The sequence below is a fragment of the Rhodnius prolixus genome, unplaced genomic scaffold (assembly GCF_049639745.1).
Source record: "Rhodnius prolixus isolate KJV_2025 unplaced genomic scaffold, Rpr scaffold_14, whole genome shotgun sequence".
NCBI lineage: Eukaryota > Metazoa > Arthropoda > Insecta > Hemiptera > Reduviidae > Rhodnius > Rhodnius prolixus.
In genome coordinates this window covers 8,375,827-8,395,053 of record NW_027411594.1, presented here as the reverse complement: position 1 = coordinate 8,395,053, position 19,227 = coordinate 8,375,827, and the positions used below count along the sequence as shown (strand labels likewise).

The 19,227-nt window shown below is 33.9% G+C and overlaps 2 protein-coding genes across 6 annotated transcripts; both read left to right on the top strand.

The window, feature by feature from the left end:
* Nucleotides 1–2,428: 2,428 nt before the first annotated feature.
* On the top strand, nucleotides 2,429–8,241 carry LOC141451821 (isatin hydrolase-like). Its single transcript, XM_074123506.1, has 4 exons — nucleotides 2,429–4,385; nucleotides 5,183–5,343; nucleotides 5,820–6,061; nucleotides 6,173–8,241. Exons 1-4 carry the CDS (start codon nucleotides 4,252–4,254, stop codon nucleotides 6,374–6,376), a joined length of 741 nt encoding a protein of 246 aa, XP_073979607.1. The 5' UTR covers nucleotides 2,429–4,251; the 3' UTR covers nucleotides 6,377–8,241.
* Nucleotides 8,242–9,504: 1,263 nt separating this feature from the next.
* LOC141451820 (isatin hydrolase-like) lies at nucleotides 9,505–17,893 on the top strand. Of its 5 annotated transcripts, none has more exons than XM_074123505.1 (5): nucleotides 9,505–9,746; nucleotides 9,959–10,119; nucleotides 10,600–10,841; nucleotides 10,953–11,149; nucleotides 14,381–14,517. In XM_074123505.1, coding segments are annotated over exons 1-5 (738 nt in total). In that variant the 5' UTR covers nucleotides 9,505–9,609; the 3' UTR covers nucleotides 14,382–14,517. The 5 variants fall into 5 exon arrangements, with proteins under 5 accessions (XP_073979606.1, XP_073979602.1, XP_073979603.1 ...); XM_074123501.1 differs by having other exon boundaries at nucleotides 10,953–11,172; nucleotides 14,381–14,511; XM_074123502.1 differs by lacking the exon at nucleotides 14,381–14,517 and having other exon boundaries at nucleotides 9,513–9,575; nucleotides 9,662–9,746; nucleotides 10,953–13,812.
* The last annotated feature ends 1,334 nt before the right edge of the window (nucleotides 17,894–19,227 follow it).

Sequence of the window (19,227 nt, the reverse complement as noted above, 5' to 3'; positions counted from 1 at the left end):
AATAGCCTTCTAGTTAGTCCAGAATACTGCTATTTTGGTCTTTCTCAGCGAGTAATAAAGGACATTACTATAATGAATATTAAAGTGTAGCTTTCTTTTGGAAAATAAAAAGTAAAACTCCACAGGTAAACATAGAATTGTCCTCTAGTTCGAATTGGAAGACGGTATTTTTGAATCTGTCAGTAGTTTTCAATTTCACTTGCATATTTGTTTCATATGAATGTTTTTATAGGTGGTGTGGAATGTACGTTACATTGGAATGGCACATTAGAGTAATGGGCCCTCTTCAACCCTACCAAAAAGTGTCCCTAATGAGTTTTTCGAGGTAAATGTTTCAAATAAGTACGATTATTCGTATCATAGATCTATTATATTTACGTTTAATTGTGTTGTATCTAGTTTAAGAAAAGTCGAGCAGTTTTAAGTAATTTTGTGCTTCCCTTTTCAGCAAATTTGGTTTTTAATTTCTCCTTTCCACTAATTATAGACTTACGTAATGATTATCTAATTTGATCAGAGGGGCGCTTCTCTAAAAACTAGGGCCTTACCAAACAGTTCAATTAGTTTATCTACATTAATTAAGGTTGCGTTATCGGTTACGCGTGCTTTTAATTTCTTTTCCGTTCAATATTTTGTGATGTGGAGTTGTTTTTACAATTAGTCTTAAGGCTTCTTTCCGTTGACAACTGTTAAAGTGCAAGTGAATGAACAAATAGGATAAGTACCAAAACTAGTAAAGGTTCTAGGCGACACTGTTCTGTATTCAAATTCATTGCCTACATTCAAACGTAAGGAACATTCTTAAGGCCAAATTTTAGCCAGTATTTGACCAAATTTGTATCTATTTAAATAATATTACGTTTGAATGATAATTATTCCGAAAAATCAGTCAGGTCGGCCTCTAGAAAAGGTACGAAAGCGGTCTAGCATTAAAATTAAAAGAATTAAATCTTACTGCAATTCTCGAATAGGAATATTTTAGCTTATACCTCAAACTGAACAAATGAAATTTCAAAGAAAAATTATACAAATGGAAACTTTTGAATTACCTTCGAAGGTTAGAGAAAATTTAGAAAACATTTTCGAAAGAAAATCTGAGAAACGTGGATACCTCATTTATGTTGTGTTTTATTTCCTGTCGTCTTAAGATTTTATTCCAACGTAATCGCCCATTATTAATAATAAGCAAAATCGTCCAAATAAATGGTACTTTTGGGGAAACAATAGCCCACCTTTCTTTCCCCAAAGAGGTCCCAAAATCGCATTGCCCAGGAAGTATTAGTGTTCACCAACACTATTGCAATGAGAATATAAGTGAATAGCTGTAGTTTGATAGTTGTAGTAAGACCAAGTCGTGTGAGTGTCTAGACCTGATTTCCGGTTAAAGTTGAATTGTAAACATTTTAATTACTACTTTAATACTTGTGGTTTGTGGAAATTTAATTTTCTTATTTTCAGATTATGTTGGGAGTAAAAGAAGTGGCGATTGTGGTGGCCATTTCTCTATGTTTAGCTGAGTCCTTCACCTTTGTGGACCTGAGCCATGGACTAGTCCTACTCCTTTACCGATCATGATTCCTCGAGAACAGGTACTCTATTTTCTAGAAATATGCTCTATTTCCCCAAGGTCCAGCACAGCACTGCCCTTGGTCATCAGGTAATCATTCTTATCTATTTTACAAATAAAAAATAAAAAAATAAAAATAATCTAATAATATTAAATAATGCTTAAACATTTCCATAATTTTAAAAGTTAACTCAATATAAATAGAAGATAAAAAAAATCTTCAATAAATGAATGGCAAACATAACAAATTAGGAACAGTAATTGTTCCAAAAAAAAGAGCTTGCTGCCAACAGTTAAAAGTAATCTAAATAGTTGCAATTATGTAATTAAAACACATGAACTTCAATCAAATGTATAATTTACTGCAATTATGAAGATGGTTAAACTAAAGCCGAAACTTACGTTTATTAAATGATAAAATAAATGGGTGCGAAATAAAAATTGTCTGCTTATTATTATTATAATTAAAATAATCATTCATATTGCTGCAAATAATAGAAAAATAAAGTAATGGTTATAATAATAAAATTTTTGTTTTCTTTAATTTTTAAAAGTGTTCTTTGCTACATTAATATTTAGTTTTTAATTTTGTTTCAAAAGTCCCTATTTTTGGAAAACTTGGTAAATTTAATTTACAAAAGGATTACCGAAATACTTCTATAAGAATAGACCTCAGTCTTACCAGCTGATTTAACCAAATTCATTTTATTATCGTACTTCTTGTTAAATTTTTTCCTTAATTTTTATAGCTAAATCAATGGTTTATTTATTTATAGCTTCAGAGCACTTTTTAGTTAGTTAATCTGGAAATAAATGTTCTTAATATTCTAAAAAAAAAAATCTTACTCAAAGAAAGCCTTGAATGTGCTGCTGGCCTGGTGGTGAACTGATGAAACACATACATGTTAGTGCAACTAGCAAGTTCTAGAGATAGCCGCTAGTTTTGACTCTATCTCATTCCAATTCTTCTTCTTTGAATCAACATAATGGATAGTCCTCATTTGGAACTGAAAATGTAAAATACAGGAAAAAAAAAACATAGAATTATCCTCTACTTCGAATTAGAAGATGGTATTTTTGAATTAGACAACAATTTTGAATTTCACTTGCATATTTATTTCATACGAATATTTATGGTGACTGTTCGTTACATTAAAATAGCACATTAGAGTAATGTATCCTTTTTCAATCACACCAAAAAACTGCCCTTATATGAGTTTTTCGAAGTAAATGTATCAAATAAGTACAATATTATAGATCTATTACATTTACATTTAATTAAATTGAATTAACTTTAATGGAAATCGAACCGTTTTAAGTAATTTTATGCATCCTTTTAGGCTAGTTTAGTTTTTGATTTCTTCTTTTCACTAATGATTGTTTCACATAATGGTGACCCAATTTGATAAGGGGGGAGCTTCACAAGAAACTAGGGCGGTATAAAAAGTGCAATTTGTTTATCTATGTATATTAATTAAGAACACATTATCGGTTGAGCATGCTTTTAATTTCTTTTTCATATTCCAGAATTTATTGATATGGAGTACTTTTTTACTATCAGTCTTAAAGTTACTTTCAATCGTCAACTGTTAAAGTGAGTGAATAAACAGAATAAGTACCAAAATTAGTAAAAGTTCTTGGTGACATATTTTTTTATATTGAAATTCATTGTCAACATTCAAACGTAAGGTACATTCTTGAGGTCAAATTTTTAACTATTTCAATAACAATAGAGTGGGCGATCCCCAGTTCGAATCCCGTGTATGACTACTTTGTAATTATTAGAAAAAATGGTTTATAGTACAATATGAGCTTTCGGCCCCGTCCACAAAACCTAATTGGTAGTTGGACGTTAAGCTTCGCCTGAAAAAAAATAGGCGATTACTAAGAACACAGTTAAATGATAACTAATTATCCCAAAAAAATCCGTCAGATGTGTTTAACTGCCGGTCTAGAAAAGGTATGAAGGCGGTCTAACATTAAAATAAAAGGAAAAATACCTTACAATTCTCGAGTACGAATATTTTAACCTATGTACAGTGGAACCTCGCATAAAGAGCACCTCTCTTAACGAGTAATTCGCATAACGAGTAAAACAAATTGATTCTTATAGCGAGCGAAGTTTCGCATAACGATAGTTTTCTAATGACATTTCGCTGACTGCGCAGTTTTCGCTGACTCATCGAAAACTGCGCATTCTTCGATTAGTCATTCCTGTTTACGCATATGCGTTTCATATTCTCCACGTATCTAATGCATTGATACAGCCGAAACCGAACTTCACCGAATGAGTGGTGTATAGGGGAAGTCCATATAGTGACATTTGTGTTTAAATATTATTGTGTTTATTTTGTTATCCCTCTAACAAAATGGTTTCGAAAAGAATTAAAATAACGTTAGAATTGAAACGTAAAATCATTGAGAAACGAGAAAATGGTGTAAGTGTGGCTGATCTAGCAATTATCCCCTTTTATTTTAATTTATATGAAAAAAATTGTTTCGCTTAACGAGTATTTCGCGTAACGAGTAAGGTTCTGGAACGAATTATGCTCGTTAAGCGAGGTTCGACTGTACTTATATGTACCTCAATAACCTCATATGCACAAAACAAATCATCAAGAAACTTTTAAATCACTACTTCAAACTTGTGGTTTGTGGAAATTTAATTTTCTTATTTTCAGATTATGTTGGGAGTAAAAGAAGTGGTAATTGTGGTGGCCATTTCTCTATGTTTAGCTGAGTCCTTCACCTATGTGGACCTGAGCCATGGGCTTGTCAATTTTGGTGTGCCTACAGTTGATGATGTAACGGTTTTCAGGTAAGGGCAATTTAAGCCATTCTACTTTAATAGAGAATTCAAGTCGAAAGGTTCTACGGTCACTACTGGATTGTTCTAAAAGAAAACACCATTTTTGTTAATTTAAAATTGCAGCCAACAAAAAAAACGCTTGTTACTAGTTCACATTTTTAAATCAATAGACTCTAGCGAATTTTAAAGTGCGATCTTGTTGCAAAAATTCCGTATTCTAACTAAACTGAAAACGTTTTTTTTATTACCAATTAATTTCGAACTGGAAAAATGTGAAAGTTAGGGGAGCTGAGGTCATGCCAGACTAAAGCCGTTAACGTCCTTACCTCCAGAGGGGGATTATATCCTCCTTTACCACCTAACAGTAAGGAAGACTTTCTTTGGCAGATCAAATGCCTTCCCATTCTCGTACAGTTTACGACAATTTCATCCTTTTGAAGCAGGTGGCATATCGCCTTGGCTTGGGATACGGAAGAGCTGGGAACACCAGTCAAGGTCACTCCCTAGTACTGTCTGCTCCGTTCCCATCACTATCCAGATTCCCCAAATGTTCTGAAGATCGCTTTCTGTGCTCTCACCAATTGCCATGATTAGTTTTTGTTTAAAATGTGTATCTACTAATTTATTTTATGAAAGTTTCTGGTACCCAATATCTAATTCTTAATTCTGTGACTCATTTAGTCGTCAAATTAAGAATTGTCATAACTAAAGTTTGCCTAAACAGTACTTCAAACTTCTGCCTTTAAATAAAATGGAAATTTTGCGTTTACTGTTAATAATAAGTATATTAATATTGATCATTGCAGATATACCAAAATGGCTCAAGAGGACAGTCAAGGCACTCTGTTCAGATACAATGATTACCAGACTGGAGAACACTGTGGATCACATATGGATGCTCCATATCATCTTATCGAATGTGGACGCACCATCGATGAGATACCAATTGAACGTTTCATTACTACAGGTACATACATGAAATTGCATTTTTAGAAGTTCTTCAAAAAGTAATTCTTAAATGGTTTGGTTATCTGTTGTAATGAATTTTTAGTTTCAACTGGTTCTTTTTTTGAATTCTTCACCACAACTTTTGCAACTAACATTTTGAGAGTTAGCTTTGTACATTGGTAAGTTATCTCTTAGTTGTTTGCCCATTAGGAGTGCAGCAGGAGATCCTAAGTCTCCGATTGGTATGTTGCGGAAATGGAGAATCGCCATGAACCAATCACTAAATAAATTAATATTGTACAAATTATTATGAACAATACCTATGAAGCTGCTAAAAAATAAACTTTTTCCACGCTAAGTTAATTGTAGAGAATCAGTCAAACCTAAAGTAGGCAATAAAAACTAAAACTTAGCGAATAGGTGGGGGAACGTTATCATGGATTACTAGAAAAGATAACGAAATATAGTACTACCACAGAAAATGGTAAATTTCAGGTATCTTGGTAAATGCAACTGCTGAAGCCGGAAACAATCCCAACTACTCTCTCCCAGTGGAGAAACTGCAGAAATGGGAAGCAGAAAACGGCCCATTGCCAAATCCTTGCGTAGTACTTATTGACTTTGGATGGCATAGATTTTACGGGGACAGTCAACTGTTTGTTGGACCAACACCTGATGAGCCACAGAATCCCGGATTGTCAAAGGAAGCTGCCGACTATTTGGTACAAACTAAAAAGGTTGTTTACAGTCTATTGTTGATGGTCGATATTTCCTTGATGTCAGTTATCTTCGCCACTTTATTGAATGACTCTCGTATATTGGATATTAAAGTTTTGATTATGTAACAGGTTTACGGTGTTGGTGTGGACACCATAACTATTGATATCGGATTAGAACTAACAATACATACGACGTTGCTAGGTAACGACATCTACCTCTTGGAAACTCTAGATCTATCAACTCCGCTACCTCCTATCTTCAATTTAGCTGCTCTGCCTCTAAAATTGGTCAACGGTACAGGGGCACAGACAAGGGTGATCGCCTGGTACTGATCTTTGGATGGTCAAATTAAAAATGTAAAGAAAATGTATGAAGGAATAAACAGTGTTTCTGAATTAGTTTAATAGAAAAACTGAACAAAGCTCTCACTAACAATATATAGTTTGTAAAACCTTTCATTTCACTGAAATGCAACTTACTAGGGAAGCCCTTTCCTTAACTGAACCAATTGAAGAAAGATAATAAAAGTGAAAACAGTAAATCTATGTTTATATTTTTAATAAAACGGAAGTTTGTAGAAAATCTTAGGAGCCACTTTCGAGATTATCTCTAAAATCCGGAACAATTCATTATTAGTAGCAGGGTACTTCCGGTTCAGGAATCTTTAACTCTCCCTAAAAGAAAGTACACAAGAAGTAGGACCGTACATTATAGAACATGACTCTAGTAAAGTTATCCACCAAATACGGAAGCTGATTGCACATTTATTAAAGAGCTTTTTCCAGCGTGCTATACAATTTCAATTACTCTTTTACGACTGTTAATAGTAAATACTTCAGTGATTTCATTACCATAAATACAGTACCAAGATTGTACGGATCATGTCCGCTATTTGTAACTGTGTATTCCCTAAATCCAAGACCTTTGTAATTCTCCATTTTATCACCTGAAGAGCGTCTACATCAACACCATACCTTGCCAGCTCCTGCTCCAGATTCCTATTTGCTCCCACTTTGGCTGATTCATATTGATGAGAAAGTAAAAGAGAAAAGGAGATGACGGGTGTGTAAAGAACTGGGGATTAGGTCGGCGGACAGTTGCGCCTTGAGTCGCCTTTCCAAGACCTCTGTACGTCTCCATTTGAGATGATTATAGGAATGTACTCCTAATTATGCTACTATAATAATGTAAATAATTTTCTTTATCTTATTGAGAATATTTCCGGCATATAGTACAGAATAACAGTATAAATCTCTTACCTCTACTAAATTCTATTTTCATTTCTCTACATGACACGGCTTCATAAGTGAAGTCTCCTACTACTTAAAGCAGAATACATTTTTAAGTACTACTTCTTTACCGATCATGATTCCTCGAGAACAGGTACTCTATTTTCTAGAAATATGCTCTATTTCCCCAAGGTCCAGCACAACACTGCCCTTGGTCATCAGGTAATCATTCTTATCTATTATACAAATAAAAAATAAAGAAATAAAAATAATTAATAATATTAAATAATGCTTAAACATTTCAATAATTTTAAAAGTTAACTCAATATAAATAGAAGATAAAAAAAATCTTCAATAAATGAATGGCAAACATAACAAATTAGGAACAGTAATTGTTCCAAAAAAAGAGCTTGCTGCCAACAGTTAAAAGTAATCTAAATAGTTGCAATTATGTAATTAAAAAACATGAACTTCAATCAAATGTATAATTTACTGCAATTATGAAGTTGGTTAAACTAAAGCCGAAACTTACGTTTATTAAATGATAAAATAAAAAATAAATGGGTGCGAAATAAAAATTGTCTGTTTATTATTATTATTATAATTAAAATAATCATTCATATTGCTGCAAATTACCGAAATACTTCTATAAGAATAGACCTGTCTTACCAGCTGATTTAACCAAATAATTTTATTATTGTACATATTTCTTGTTAAATTAATTCGCTTTATTCTGTATAGCTCAATCAATGGTCTATTCATTTACAGCTTCAGAGCACTTTTTAGTTAGTTAATCTGGAAATAAATATTTTTAATATTCTAAAAAAAAATCTTACTTAATGAACACCTCGAATGTGCTGCTAGCTTGGTGGTGAACTGATGAAACACACGTTTTAGTACAACTAGCAAAATGTAGAGATAGCTTTTAGTTTTGACTCTATCTTATTTCAATTCTTATTTGAATGAATGAACATAAAGGATAGTCCTCATTTGGCCAGTAAGAATTAAGAAACAAGGAATTGTCTTCCAGTTCAACCAGAATGCCCTGTTTTTATCTGACAGCGAGTATTATGGCAAATACTAGAATAAAGGGTGGCCCTAATTTGGAGAATAAGAAGTCAAACTCTATGGAAAATTATAGAATTGTCCTCTAGATCAATAAAGATCTGCAACTATCTGCGAGTAATAAGGCCAATTCTAAACATGAAGGGTAGATCTCGTTTTGAAATTAAGACCAGGATTGTTCGATATTATCATTTGCTTCAAACTGGAACATGCTATTTTTTAATTAGACAAGAATTTTGAATTTCAAAAATAACAATATTTTTATGGTTGGTGTGGCTGTACGTTTCATTGAAATAGTCCATTAGTGTAATGCCTCCTTTTTCAACCCCAACAAAAAGTGTCCTTATATAAGTTTTTTGAGGTAATCTTTTCAAATAAGTACAATATTATAGATCTATTACATATAAATCTAATTAAGTTGATTCAACTTAAAGGCAAATCGAGCTATTATAAGTAATTTTGTGCTTCGCTTTTAGCAGGTTTGGTTTTTAATTTCTTCTTTTCACTACTGATTGACTCATATAATGGTGACCCAATTTGATAAGGGGCGCACTTCACGAGAAACTAGGGCGGTATAAAAAGTTCAATTAGTTTATCTGTATTAAGAATAAATTATCGGTTATGCGTGCTTTTAATTTCTCTTTCGTACATAATTTAGTGATATGGAGTACTTTTTTACTATCAGTCTTAAGGTTACTTTCAATCATCAACTGTTAAAGTAAGTGAATAAACAGGATAAGCACCAAAATTAGTAAAAGTACTCGGTGACATACTGCTTTATATTGAAATTCATTGTCAACATTCAAACGTAAGGTACATTCTTGAGGGTAAATTTTAACTATTTAAAAAACAATAGAGTGGGCGATCCCCAGTTCGAATCCCGTGTATGTCTACTTTGTATTTATTAGAAAAAATTGTTCATATTACAATATGAGCTTTCGGCCCCGTCCACAAAACCTAATTGGTAGTTGGACGTTAAGCTTCGCCTGAAATAAATAGGCGATTACTAATAACACAGTTAAATGATAATTATCCAAAAGAAATCGTGAGATGTGTTTAAATGGAAAAGGTAAGAAGGCGGTCTAACATTAAAATGGTAAAAAGGTAAAAAATACGTTACAATTTTCGAATCGAATATTTTAACCTATACCTCAATAACCTTACATATAACCTCATGCGCACAATATGCACAAAACAAATCTTCAAGAAAATTTTAATTACGTCTTTAATACTTGTGGTTTGTGGAAATTTAATTTTCTTATTTTCAGATTATGTTGGGAGTAAAAGAAGTGGTAATTGTGGTGGCAATTTCTATATGTTTAGCTGAGTCCTTCACCTTTGTGGACTTAACTCATGGGCTAGTCAATTTTGGTGTGCCTGTAGTAATTGATGATGTAACGGTTTTCAGGTAAGGGCAATTTAAGCCATGTTAATTTAATAGGGAATTCAAGTGGAAAGGTACTGTGACCACTTTCGGATTTTGCAAGTCATTAGTCCGTTTTAAAAGCAAAAAACTATGTTTGTTAATTAAAAAACCGCAGCCAAAATACTACTGAAAAACCTCTGTCTTTCATTTACATTTACTGACAAGAATATATTGAGTAATATTGATCATTGCAGATATACCAAAATGGCTCAAGGGAACAGTCAAGGCACCCTGTTCAGGTACAATGATTACCTAACTGGTGAACACTGTGGATCACATATGGATGCTCCATATCATCTCATCGATTCTGGACGCACCATCGACGAGATACCAATAGAACGTTTCATTACTACAGGTACGATGAAGGATTAACCTAAACAATTATGGTCATCGAACATGAAATTGTCCTTAATGCATTTTAACAAGTTCTTCAAAAAGTAATTCTTAAGTGGTTTAGTTCATCTGACGTAATTAATTTTTGTTTTCAATTGTTTTGAATTCTTTACCACAACTTTTGCAGATAACAATTTCGGCTTTAGATATTTTGGTTAATAAATTCTCTTGCTTGTTTCCTAATTGCCAGTTAAGCAGGAGATCCTAGGACTTCGATTGGTGTGTTACGCTAGTGAAGAATCCTTATGATCAAATCAAATAACTTTGAACAAGTTGTTATGATAAATACCTATGAAGCTTCTGAAATAATTCTGCGCCGAATTAAACATAAATTAGGCACTGCTATCTAAAAATCTGCTCAAAACTTAGCACGTTGGTGGAGGTAATTATTTATTAGAAAAGACAACGAAACATAGTACTACCACAAAATGGTAAATTTCAGGTATCTTGGTAAATGCAACTGCTGAAACCGGAAACAATCCCAATTACACTCTGCCAGTGGAGAAACTGCAGAATTGGGAAGCAGAAAACGGCCCATTTCCAGATCCTTGCGTGGTACTTGTTGACTTTGGATGGCATAGATTTTACGGGGACAATGAACTATTTGTTGGACCATTACCTGATGATCCACAGAATCCCGGATTGTCAAAGGAAGCCGCCGAATATTTGATACAAACTAAAAAGGTTGTTTACAATCTATTGTTGATTGTCGATATTTCCTTGATGTCAGTTATCTTCGTAAATTTATTGAATGACTCTCGTATATTGGATATTTATGTTTTGATAATGTTACAGGTTTACGGTGTTGGTGTGGACACCGTAGCTGTTGATATCGGATTAGAACTAATAATACATACGACGTTGCTAGGTAACGACATCTACATCTTGGAAACTCTAGATCTATCAACTCCGCTGCCGCCAATCTTCAATTTAGCAGCTCTGCCACTAAAATTGGTCAACGGTACTGGGGCGCAGGCAAGAGTGATCGCCTGGTACTGATCTTTTTATTAAAGAGGTCTATTCATTTATAGCTTCATAACACTTTTTAGTTAGTTAATCTGGAAATAAATATTTTTAATATTCTAAAAAAAAATCTTACTCAATGAACGCCTTGAATGTGCTGCTAGCCTGGTGGTGAACTGATGTAACACATACGTTTTAGTACAACTAGCAAAATGTAGAGATAGCTTTTAGTTTTGACTCTATCTTATTTCAATTCTTATTTGAATGAATGAACATAAAGGATATTCCTCATTTGGACAGTAAGAATTAAGAAACAAGGAATTGTCTTCCAGTTCAACCAGAATGCCGCTGTTTTTATCTGACAGCGAGTATTATGGCCAATACTAGAATAAAGGGTGGCCCTAATTTGGAGAATAAGAAGTCAAACTCTTGTTATGGGTTGAAAAGAAAATAATAAGCAGGTCGGTCACCCTGGTGGAGGAGATAAAACAAAACAAAAAATAATAATAAAAATCCGGGTTCGAATCCAGCAGCTGACCCTTAGATTTTCTCTTCCTAGGAGCTTCTTACAGCTCACTGTCCGGTGATGGACAGTGTTGTCTGTAACGAGAGAACACTGTCCGGAGGCCGGCAGTGCACTGGAAAAAGCTCCGGGCGCTAATAACCTCAGCTGTTGATGCGCCAAAAAGAAAAAAAAAAAAAAAGAAAAGGGTAAAAAAATTAATAACTAAAAATAATTAACAATGATCTATATATTTTTCGTTGAGGGGGGTCAGTCATTTTTTGGGCACCTCCTAATAAATGGAATGTAATTTTGTTTATTTAAAAAATTAGGCTTAGCAATAGTGGGGAAAATAAAAGGATTAGAAGATAAAGAAAAATAACTAAACAAAGGAAGAGAGAAGATCAAGGATTGCAGCAGGTAGTGGTAGCTGGAAAAAAAATAAAAATAAAAAAGGTTAATAAAGAAGAGTTGGTTCTGACGCTTGGAACGACACATGTATTGAAGGAACAAATAATTTTGAATCTGGAATAGCTTGCTTTAACCACGCAGGATTAAGCCGGCAAGATTTCTTGCATCATACTACAACAAAAAAAAAACACACGGAGTGAGAACCTGGTCTGTCAAATTCGAAGTTGATTTGAAGGAGAGCGGTACGTGTGGCAGTGACTCCAGCGCTGGTGGGAAACTAGGTAAAAAGAAATTGGACAGAATGAGAAGTGAGCCAGTTCTATTTTGAACAGTAGTTTTTTATTATTAATATTATTTATAATTGTTAGGAAACATATTACATATTTTTAGCCAGCTGGGTTTCAATGTAATTATCAGCTCTTTTTGTGGTTAATATATTATTTCATAATCTATCTAGAATTTTCTTTTACTCTTCCTTTTTGGCTATCAATTGTATGAGGTCTTTTGCTGGTGCAACATAATTTGACTGATTGCCCCGTTAATTTGAACTAGATAAAATAAAATAATAATACTGTTTCTCCGTTTCCCTTTCCTTCTTAGTGACTGTCCGCCTATAATCGAGGGAAAGTTTTTCCCTTTTCAGCGATACTTACTGTTTCAGGCATTGGGGTTTCTTCGCTGTTGTTCCCCCAAGGACCATTACTTAACCCCTAAGCATCCTCTCTTCCTACTCCTTTGTTTATTCATTTATTTTCCTTTATCTACTTATTTACTGTTTTTTTTTATATCTTTTTGTTTTCCTATATCCGATTCTTATTTGACTCTGAACAACAGCGTGGCGCTCAAGGTAAGTATAAACCACCCTTCCCCACACCCATCTTCACTGAGCTGGTGGCATTCCTTTACCTCCCCCATCTGAGGAGGGTAACACTCTATGGAAAATTATAGAATTGTCCTCTAGATCAAAAAAGATCTGCAACTGTCTGCGAGTAATAAGGCCAATTCTAAACATGAAGGGTAGATCTCGTTTTGAAATTAAGACCAGGATTGTACGATATTATCATCTGCTTCGAACTGGAACATGCTATTTTTGAATCAGACAACAATTTTGAATTTCACTTGCATTCACTTGTGGATGTACGTTTCATTGAAATAGCACATTAGAGTAATGTCTCCTTTTTCAACCCCAACAAAAAGTGCCCTTATATGAGTTTTTCGAGGTAAATGTTTCAAATAAGTATTATAGACCTTTTACTCGTACATATACATCTAATTGAGTTGAATCAACTTAAAGGCAAATCGAGCTATTATAAGTAATTTTTTGCTTCCCTTTTCAGCAAGTTTGGTTTTTAATTTTCTTCTTTTCACTAATTATAGACTCCCTCAATGGTGATCCAATTTGATCAGGGGGGCGCTTCACGAGAAACTAGGGCCGCACCAAACAGTTCAATTAGTTTATCTACATTAATTAAGAGTACGCTATCGGTCATGCATGCTTTTAATTTCTCTTCCGTTCAATATTTACTGATATGGAGTTGTTTTTACTATCAGTCTTAAGGTTACTTCCGGTTGATAACTGTTAAAGCGCAAGTGTATGAATAAACAGGATAAATACCAAAATTAGTAAAAGTTCTAGGTGACATTGTTCTGTATTCAAATTCATTCCCAACATTCAAACGTGAGGAATATTCTTAAGGCCAAATTTTAGCCAGTATTTCACCAAAATTGTATCTAATTAAATAATATTACATTTGAATAATAATTATTCCGGAAAATCAGTCAGGTGGGCCTCTAGAAAAGGTATGAAGGCGGTCTAGCATTAAAATTAAAAGAATTAAATCTTACTGCTATTCTCGAATAGGAATATTTTAGCTCACACCTCAAAATGAACAAATGAAATTTCAAAGAAAAATTATACAAATGGAAATTTTTGATTTACCTACGAAGGTTAGAGAAAATTTAGAAAACATTTTCGAAAGAAAATCTCAGAAACGTGGAAACCTCATTATGTTGTGTTTTATTTCCCGTAGTCTTAAGATTTTATTCCAACGTAATCGCCCATTTTTAATAATAAGCAAAATCGTCCAAATAAATGGTACTTTTGGGGAAACAATAGCCCACCTTTCTTTCGCCAAAGAGGTCTCAAAATCGCATTGCCCAGGAAATATTAGTGTTCACCAACACTATTGCAATGAGAATATAAGTGAATAGCTGTAGTTTGATAGTTGTAGTAAGAGCAAGACGTGTGAGTGTCTACACCTGATTTCCGGTTAAAGTTGAATTATAAACATTTTAATTACTACTTCAATACTTGTGGTTTGTGGAAATTTAATTTTCTTATTTTCAGATTATGTTGGGAGTAAAAGAAGTGGTAATTGTGGTGGCCATTTCTGTATGTTTAACTGAGTCCTTCACCTTTGTGGACCTGAGCCATGGGCTAGTCAATTTTGGTGTGCCTACAGTTGGTGATGTAACGGGTTTCAGGTAAGGGCAATTTAAGCCATTTTAATTTAATACGGAATTCAAGTGGAAAGGTTCTGTGGCCACTTTCGGATTTTGCAAGTCATTAGTCCGTTTTAAAAGCAAAAAACTATGTTAAATCAAAAACGCAGCAAAAAAATGCTTTTTACTAGTTCCAATTTTACCAGCTCTAAATGTGATCCTGTTGCTAAAATTACGTATCCCAAACCTTAATAAAAACCTTTTTCTCAATAAATTACTTTCGAAGTGAAAAAAAAGGTGAAAGTTTGAGGAGTTGAGGTCATCCCTGACTGGGAAGACCAATCCCTGGAGCCGTTAACGTCCTTACCAACAGAGAGAGAATATATCCTCCATATTACCCAACAATAACGAAGACTTTCTTTTGGAGATCAGATGCCTTCCCATTCACCTAAAGTTTACTACAGTTTCATCCTTCCAGAGGATGACATTTCTGGGACTCATTTAGTCGTAAAGTTAAGAATTGTCATGACCAAAGTTTGCCTAAACAATACTCCAAATCTTTGCCTTTCAAGTATTGAAATTTTACATTTACTGTCAATAATATTGTAAAGTTTTTGTCCTTTTACTAAAAACTTCACAGCTACAACTAGTGACTGCCACTAGTTATGAAATAATTTATGTGGGTTTGATAAATAATAAAACTCGCTAAACTTTTAACTAGTAATTTGATTTGTGAACACATTAACATTACTAACATTAACATTTACTAGCAACTAACGCTATTCATTACAGTCACCATTTACAACAGTCACAACAGTTTACTGTTACTCACTACGTAACGCCACAAAACTGTTCCACGACTGACCACTGGTCCGCACTGCACCGAATTGCGCTAGACTCAGCTGCACTAACAAAGCTCTACTCACTAACTGACTACCTGCCCAACTGGCTAACTCTGAAGCACTCCGTAACACTGACTCTCTCTAACTGTCACTTCCAAAGTGTCTCTCCAAACTGACTCTCAAAGACTAACTGATTGACTAGCTACCACTCTGTCTCCCTCAATTTTAACTGCCTGTCCTCTCCAACTGGGACTGTCCTCCTCCAACTCTCTGTCTCGCTCCAACTCCGTCTGTCTCACTCCCACCTGCCGCTCACTGGCTGAGGAAAACACATACTGCCACCACCCCAACTGGGGCCTCTCTCTTAGCTGGCTTTTACACAGCGGTGGACCGTTACAGGCTACGGTCACTAAACTCCTGGAACAATCTAGCCCCTTTCTTCTTCGGCTCAGGTAGAGACCGGCCTTTTGTTTACACTGTGGTTACCGACTTTGGTCGCTCAACCCCTAGAACAATCTAGGCCTTTCTTTTCTGCCCAGGTTAACTTCGTTACAATATATTTATTAATATTGATGTTTGCAGATATACCAAAATGGCTCAAGAGAACAGTCAAGGCACCCTGTTCAGGTACAATGATTACCTAACTGGTGAACACTGTGGATCACATATGGATGCTCCATTACATCTTATCGATTCTGGACGCACCATCGACGAGATACCAATAGAACGTTTCTTTACTACAGGTACGGTGAAGGATTAACCTAAATAGTTATGGTCATCGTACATGAAATTGTCTTTTTGCATTTTAACCAGTTTTTAAAAAAGTAATTCTTATTGGGTTTATTTCATCTGGCGTAATAAATGTTTTGTTTCAACTGCTTCTTTTTTGAATTTTTTAACCCAACTTTCGCAGATAACAGTTTGGGCTTTAGATTTTTTGATTAATAAATTCTCTTGGTTGTTTCCTAATTGCCAGTTAGGCGGGAGATCCTAAGTCTTCGATTGGTGTGTTGCGCTAGTGGAGAATCGCTATGATCAAATCAAATAAATTAATCTTGAACAAGTTGTTATGATAAATACCTATGAAGCTGCTGAAATAATTCCGCGTCGAGTTAAACATAAAGTCAGGCAGTAGGTCTAAAAATCTACTCAAATCTTAGCGAATAGGTGGGGGGGTACGTTATCATTGGTTAATAGAAAAGACAACAAAAATAGTACTACTACAAAATGTTAAATTTCAGGTATCTTGGTAAATGCCACTGCTGAAACCGGAAACAATCCCAATTACACTCTGCCAGTGGAGAAACTGCAGAAATGGGAAGCAGAAAACGGCCCATTGCTAAATCCTTGCGTGGTACTTGTTGACTTTGGATGGCATAGATTTTACGAGGACAGTCAACTGTTTGTTGGACTAAAACCTGAAGCGCCACAGAATCCCGGATTGTCAAAGGAGGTGGCCGACTATTTGGCACAAACTAAAAAGGTTGTTAACAGTTTATTGTTGGTGGTCGATATTTCCTTGATGTCAGTTATCTTCGCCATTTTATTGAATGGCCTCGTATATTGGATATTAAAGTTTTGATAATGTTACAGGTTTACGGTGTTGGTGTGGACACCGTAGCTGTTGATATCGGATCAGAGCTAATAATACATAAGACGTTGCTAGGTAACGACATCTACATCTTGGAAACTCTAGATCTATCAACTCCGCTACCTCCAATCTTCCATTTAGTAGCTCTGCCACTAAAATTGGTCAACGGTACTGGGGCACAAGCAAGAGTGATCGCCTGGTTCTGATCTTTGTACATTACAGAGGTCTATTCATTTATAGCTTCAAAGCAGTTTTTAGTTAGTTTTACCTGGAAATAAATATTCTTAATATTCTAAAAAAAACTAACTTATTCAAAGGAAGCCTTGTATGTGCTGCGGACCTGGTAATGAACTGATGAAACACATACATGTTAGGGCAACTAGCAAAATCTAGGCTAGCCATTAGTTTTGAATCTATCTCATTTGAATTTTTATTTGAATGAATGGACATAAGGGTAGTCCTCATTTAGACAATAAGAATTAAGAAAACAGAATACATTTTTAAGTCCTACTCCTTTACCGATCGTGATTCCTCGAGAACAGGTACTCTATTTTCTAGAAATATGCTCTATTTCCCCAAGGTCCAGCACAACACTGCCCTTGGTCATCAGGTAATCATTCTTATCTATTATGCAAATAAAAAATAAAGAAATAAAAATAATCTAATAATATTAAATAATGCTTAAAAATTTCCATAATTTTAAAAGTTAACATCGATATAAATTAAAGTAAAGATAAAAAAAAATCTTCAATAAATGAATGGCAAACATAACAAATTAGGAACAGTAATTGTTCCAAAAAAGCCAACAGTTACTAATCTAAATAGTTGCAATTATGTAATTAAAACACATGAACTTCAATCAAATGTATAATTTACTGCAATTATGAAGATGGTTAAACTAAAGCCGAAACTTACGTTTATTAAATTATAAAATAAATGGGTGCGAAATAAAAATTGTCTGCTTATTATTATAATTAAAATAATCATTCATATTGCTGCAAATAATAGAAAAATAAAGTAATGGTTATAATAATAAAATTTTTGTTTTCTTTAATTTTTAAAAGTGTTCTTTACTACATTAATATTTAGTTTTTAGTTTTGTTTCAAAAGTCCCTATTTTTGGAAAACTTGGTAAATTCAATTTACAAAAGGATTACCGAAATACTTCTATAAGAATAGACCTCAGTCTTACCGGCTGATTTAACCAAATACATTTTATTATCGTATTGCTTGTTAAATTAATTCATTTTATCTTCTTTATCCTCTACTTCGAATTAGAAGATGGTATTTTTGAATTAGACAACAATTTTGAATTTCACTTGCATATTTATTTCATACGAATATTTATGGTGACTGTTCGTTACATTAAAATAGCACATTAGAGTAATGTATCCTTTTTCAATCACACCAAAAAGTGCCTTTATATGAGTTTTTCGAAGTAACTGCTTCAAAGCAGTTTTTAGTTAGTTAATCTGGAAATAAATGTTCTTAATATTCTAAAAAAAAAAATCTTCCTCAAAGAAAGCCTTGAATGTGCTGCTGGCCTGGTGGTGAACTGATGAAACACAACGTTTCAGTACAACTAGCAAAATGTAGAGATTGCTACTAGTTTTGACTATCTCATTTCAATTCTTCTTCTTTGAATGAACATAAAGGATAGTCCTCATTTGGACAATTAGAATTAAGAAACAAGAAATTGTCTTCCAGTTCAACCAGAATGCCGCTGTTTTTATCTGACAGCGAGTATTCTGGCCAATACTAGAATGAACATAAAGGGTGGCCCTAATTTGGAGAATAAGAAGTAAAACTCCATGGAAAAATATAGAATTGTCCTCTAGATAAAAAAAGATCTGCAACTGTCTGCGAGTAATAAGGCCAATACTAAACATGAAGGGTAGATCTCGTTTTGAAATTAAGACGAGGGTTGTATTATCATCTGCTTCAAACTGGAACATGCTATTTTTTAATTAGACAACAATTTTGAATTTCACTTGCATTCACTTGTGGATGTGCGTTTCATTGAAATAGCACATTAGAGTAATGTCTCCTTTTTCAACCCCAACAAAAAGTGCCCTTATATGAGTTTTTCGAGGTAAATGTTTCAAATAAGTATTATAGATCTTTTACATATACATCTAATTGAGTTGAATCAACTTAAAGGCAAATCAGTCTTTTTATGGTTGGTGTGGCTGTACGTTTCATTGTTATAACACATTAGAGAAATGTGTCTTTTCACGACCCCATCCAAAAGTGCCCTTATATGAGTTTTTCGAGGTAAATTTTTCAAATAGCTATCATAGATCTATTAAAATTACGTTT

Excerpts from the sequence above, each read along its gene's own strand:
- LOC141451821 (XM_074123506.1), top strand. The coding sequence starts at position 4,252 with ATGTTGGGAGTAAAAGAAGTGGTAATTGTGGTGGCCATTTCTCTATGT. Across the intron at positions 4,386-5,182 it reads GATGATGTAACGGTTTTCAG|ATATACCAAAATGGCTCAAG; the intron begins GTAAGGGCAATT and ends TGATCATTGCAG. Across the intron at positions 5,344-5,819 it reads TGAACGTTTCATTACTACAG|GTATCTTGGTAAATGCAACT; the intron begins GTACATACATGA and ends GGTAAATTTCAG.
- LOC141451820 (XM_074123501.1), top strand. The coding sequence starts at position 9,610 with ATGTTGGGAGTAAAAGAAGTGGTAATTGTGGTGGCAATTTCTATATGT. Across the intron at positions 10,120-10,599 it reads AGAACGTTTCATTACTACAG|GTATCTTGGTAAATGCAACT; the intron begins GTACGATGAAGG and ends GGTAAATTTCAG. Across the intron at positions 10,842-10,952 it reads ATTTGATACAAACTAAAAAG|GTTTACGGTGTTGGTGTGGA; the intron begins GTTGTTTACAAT and ends ATAATGTTACAG.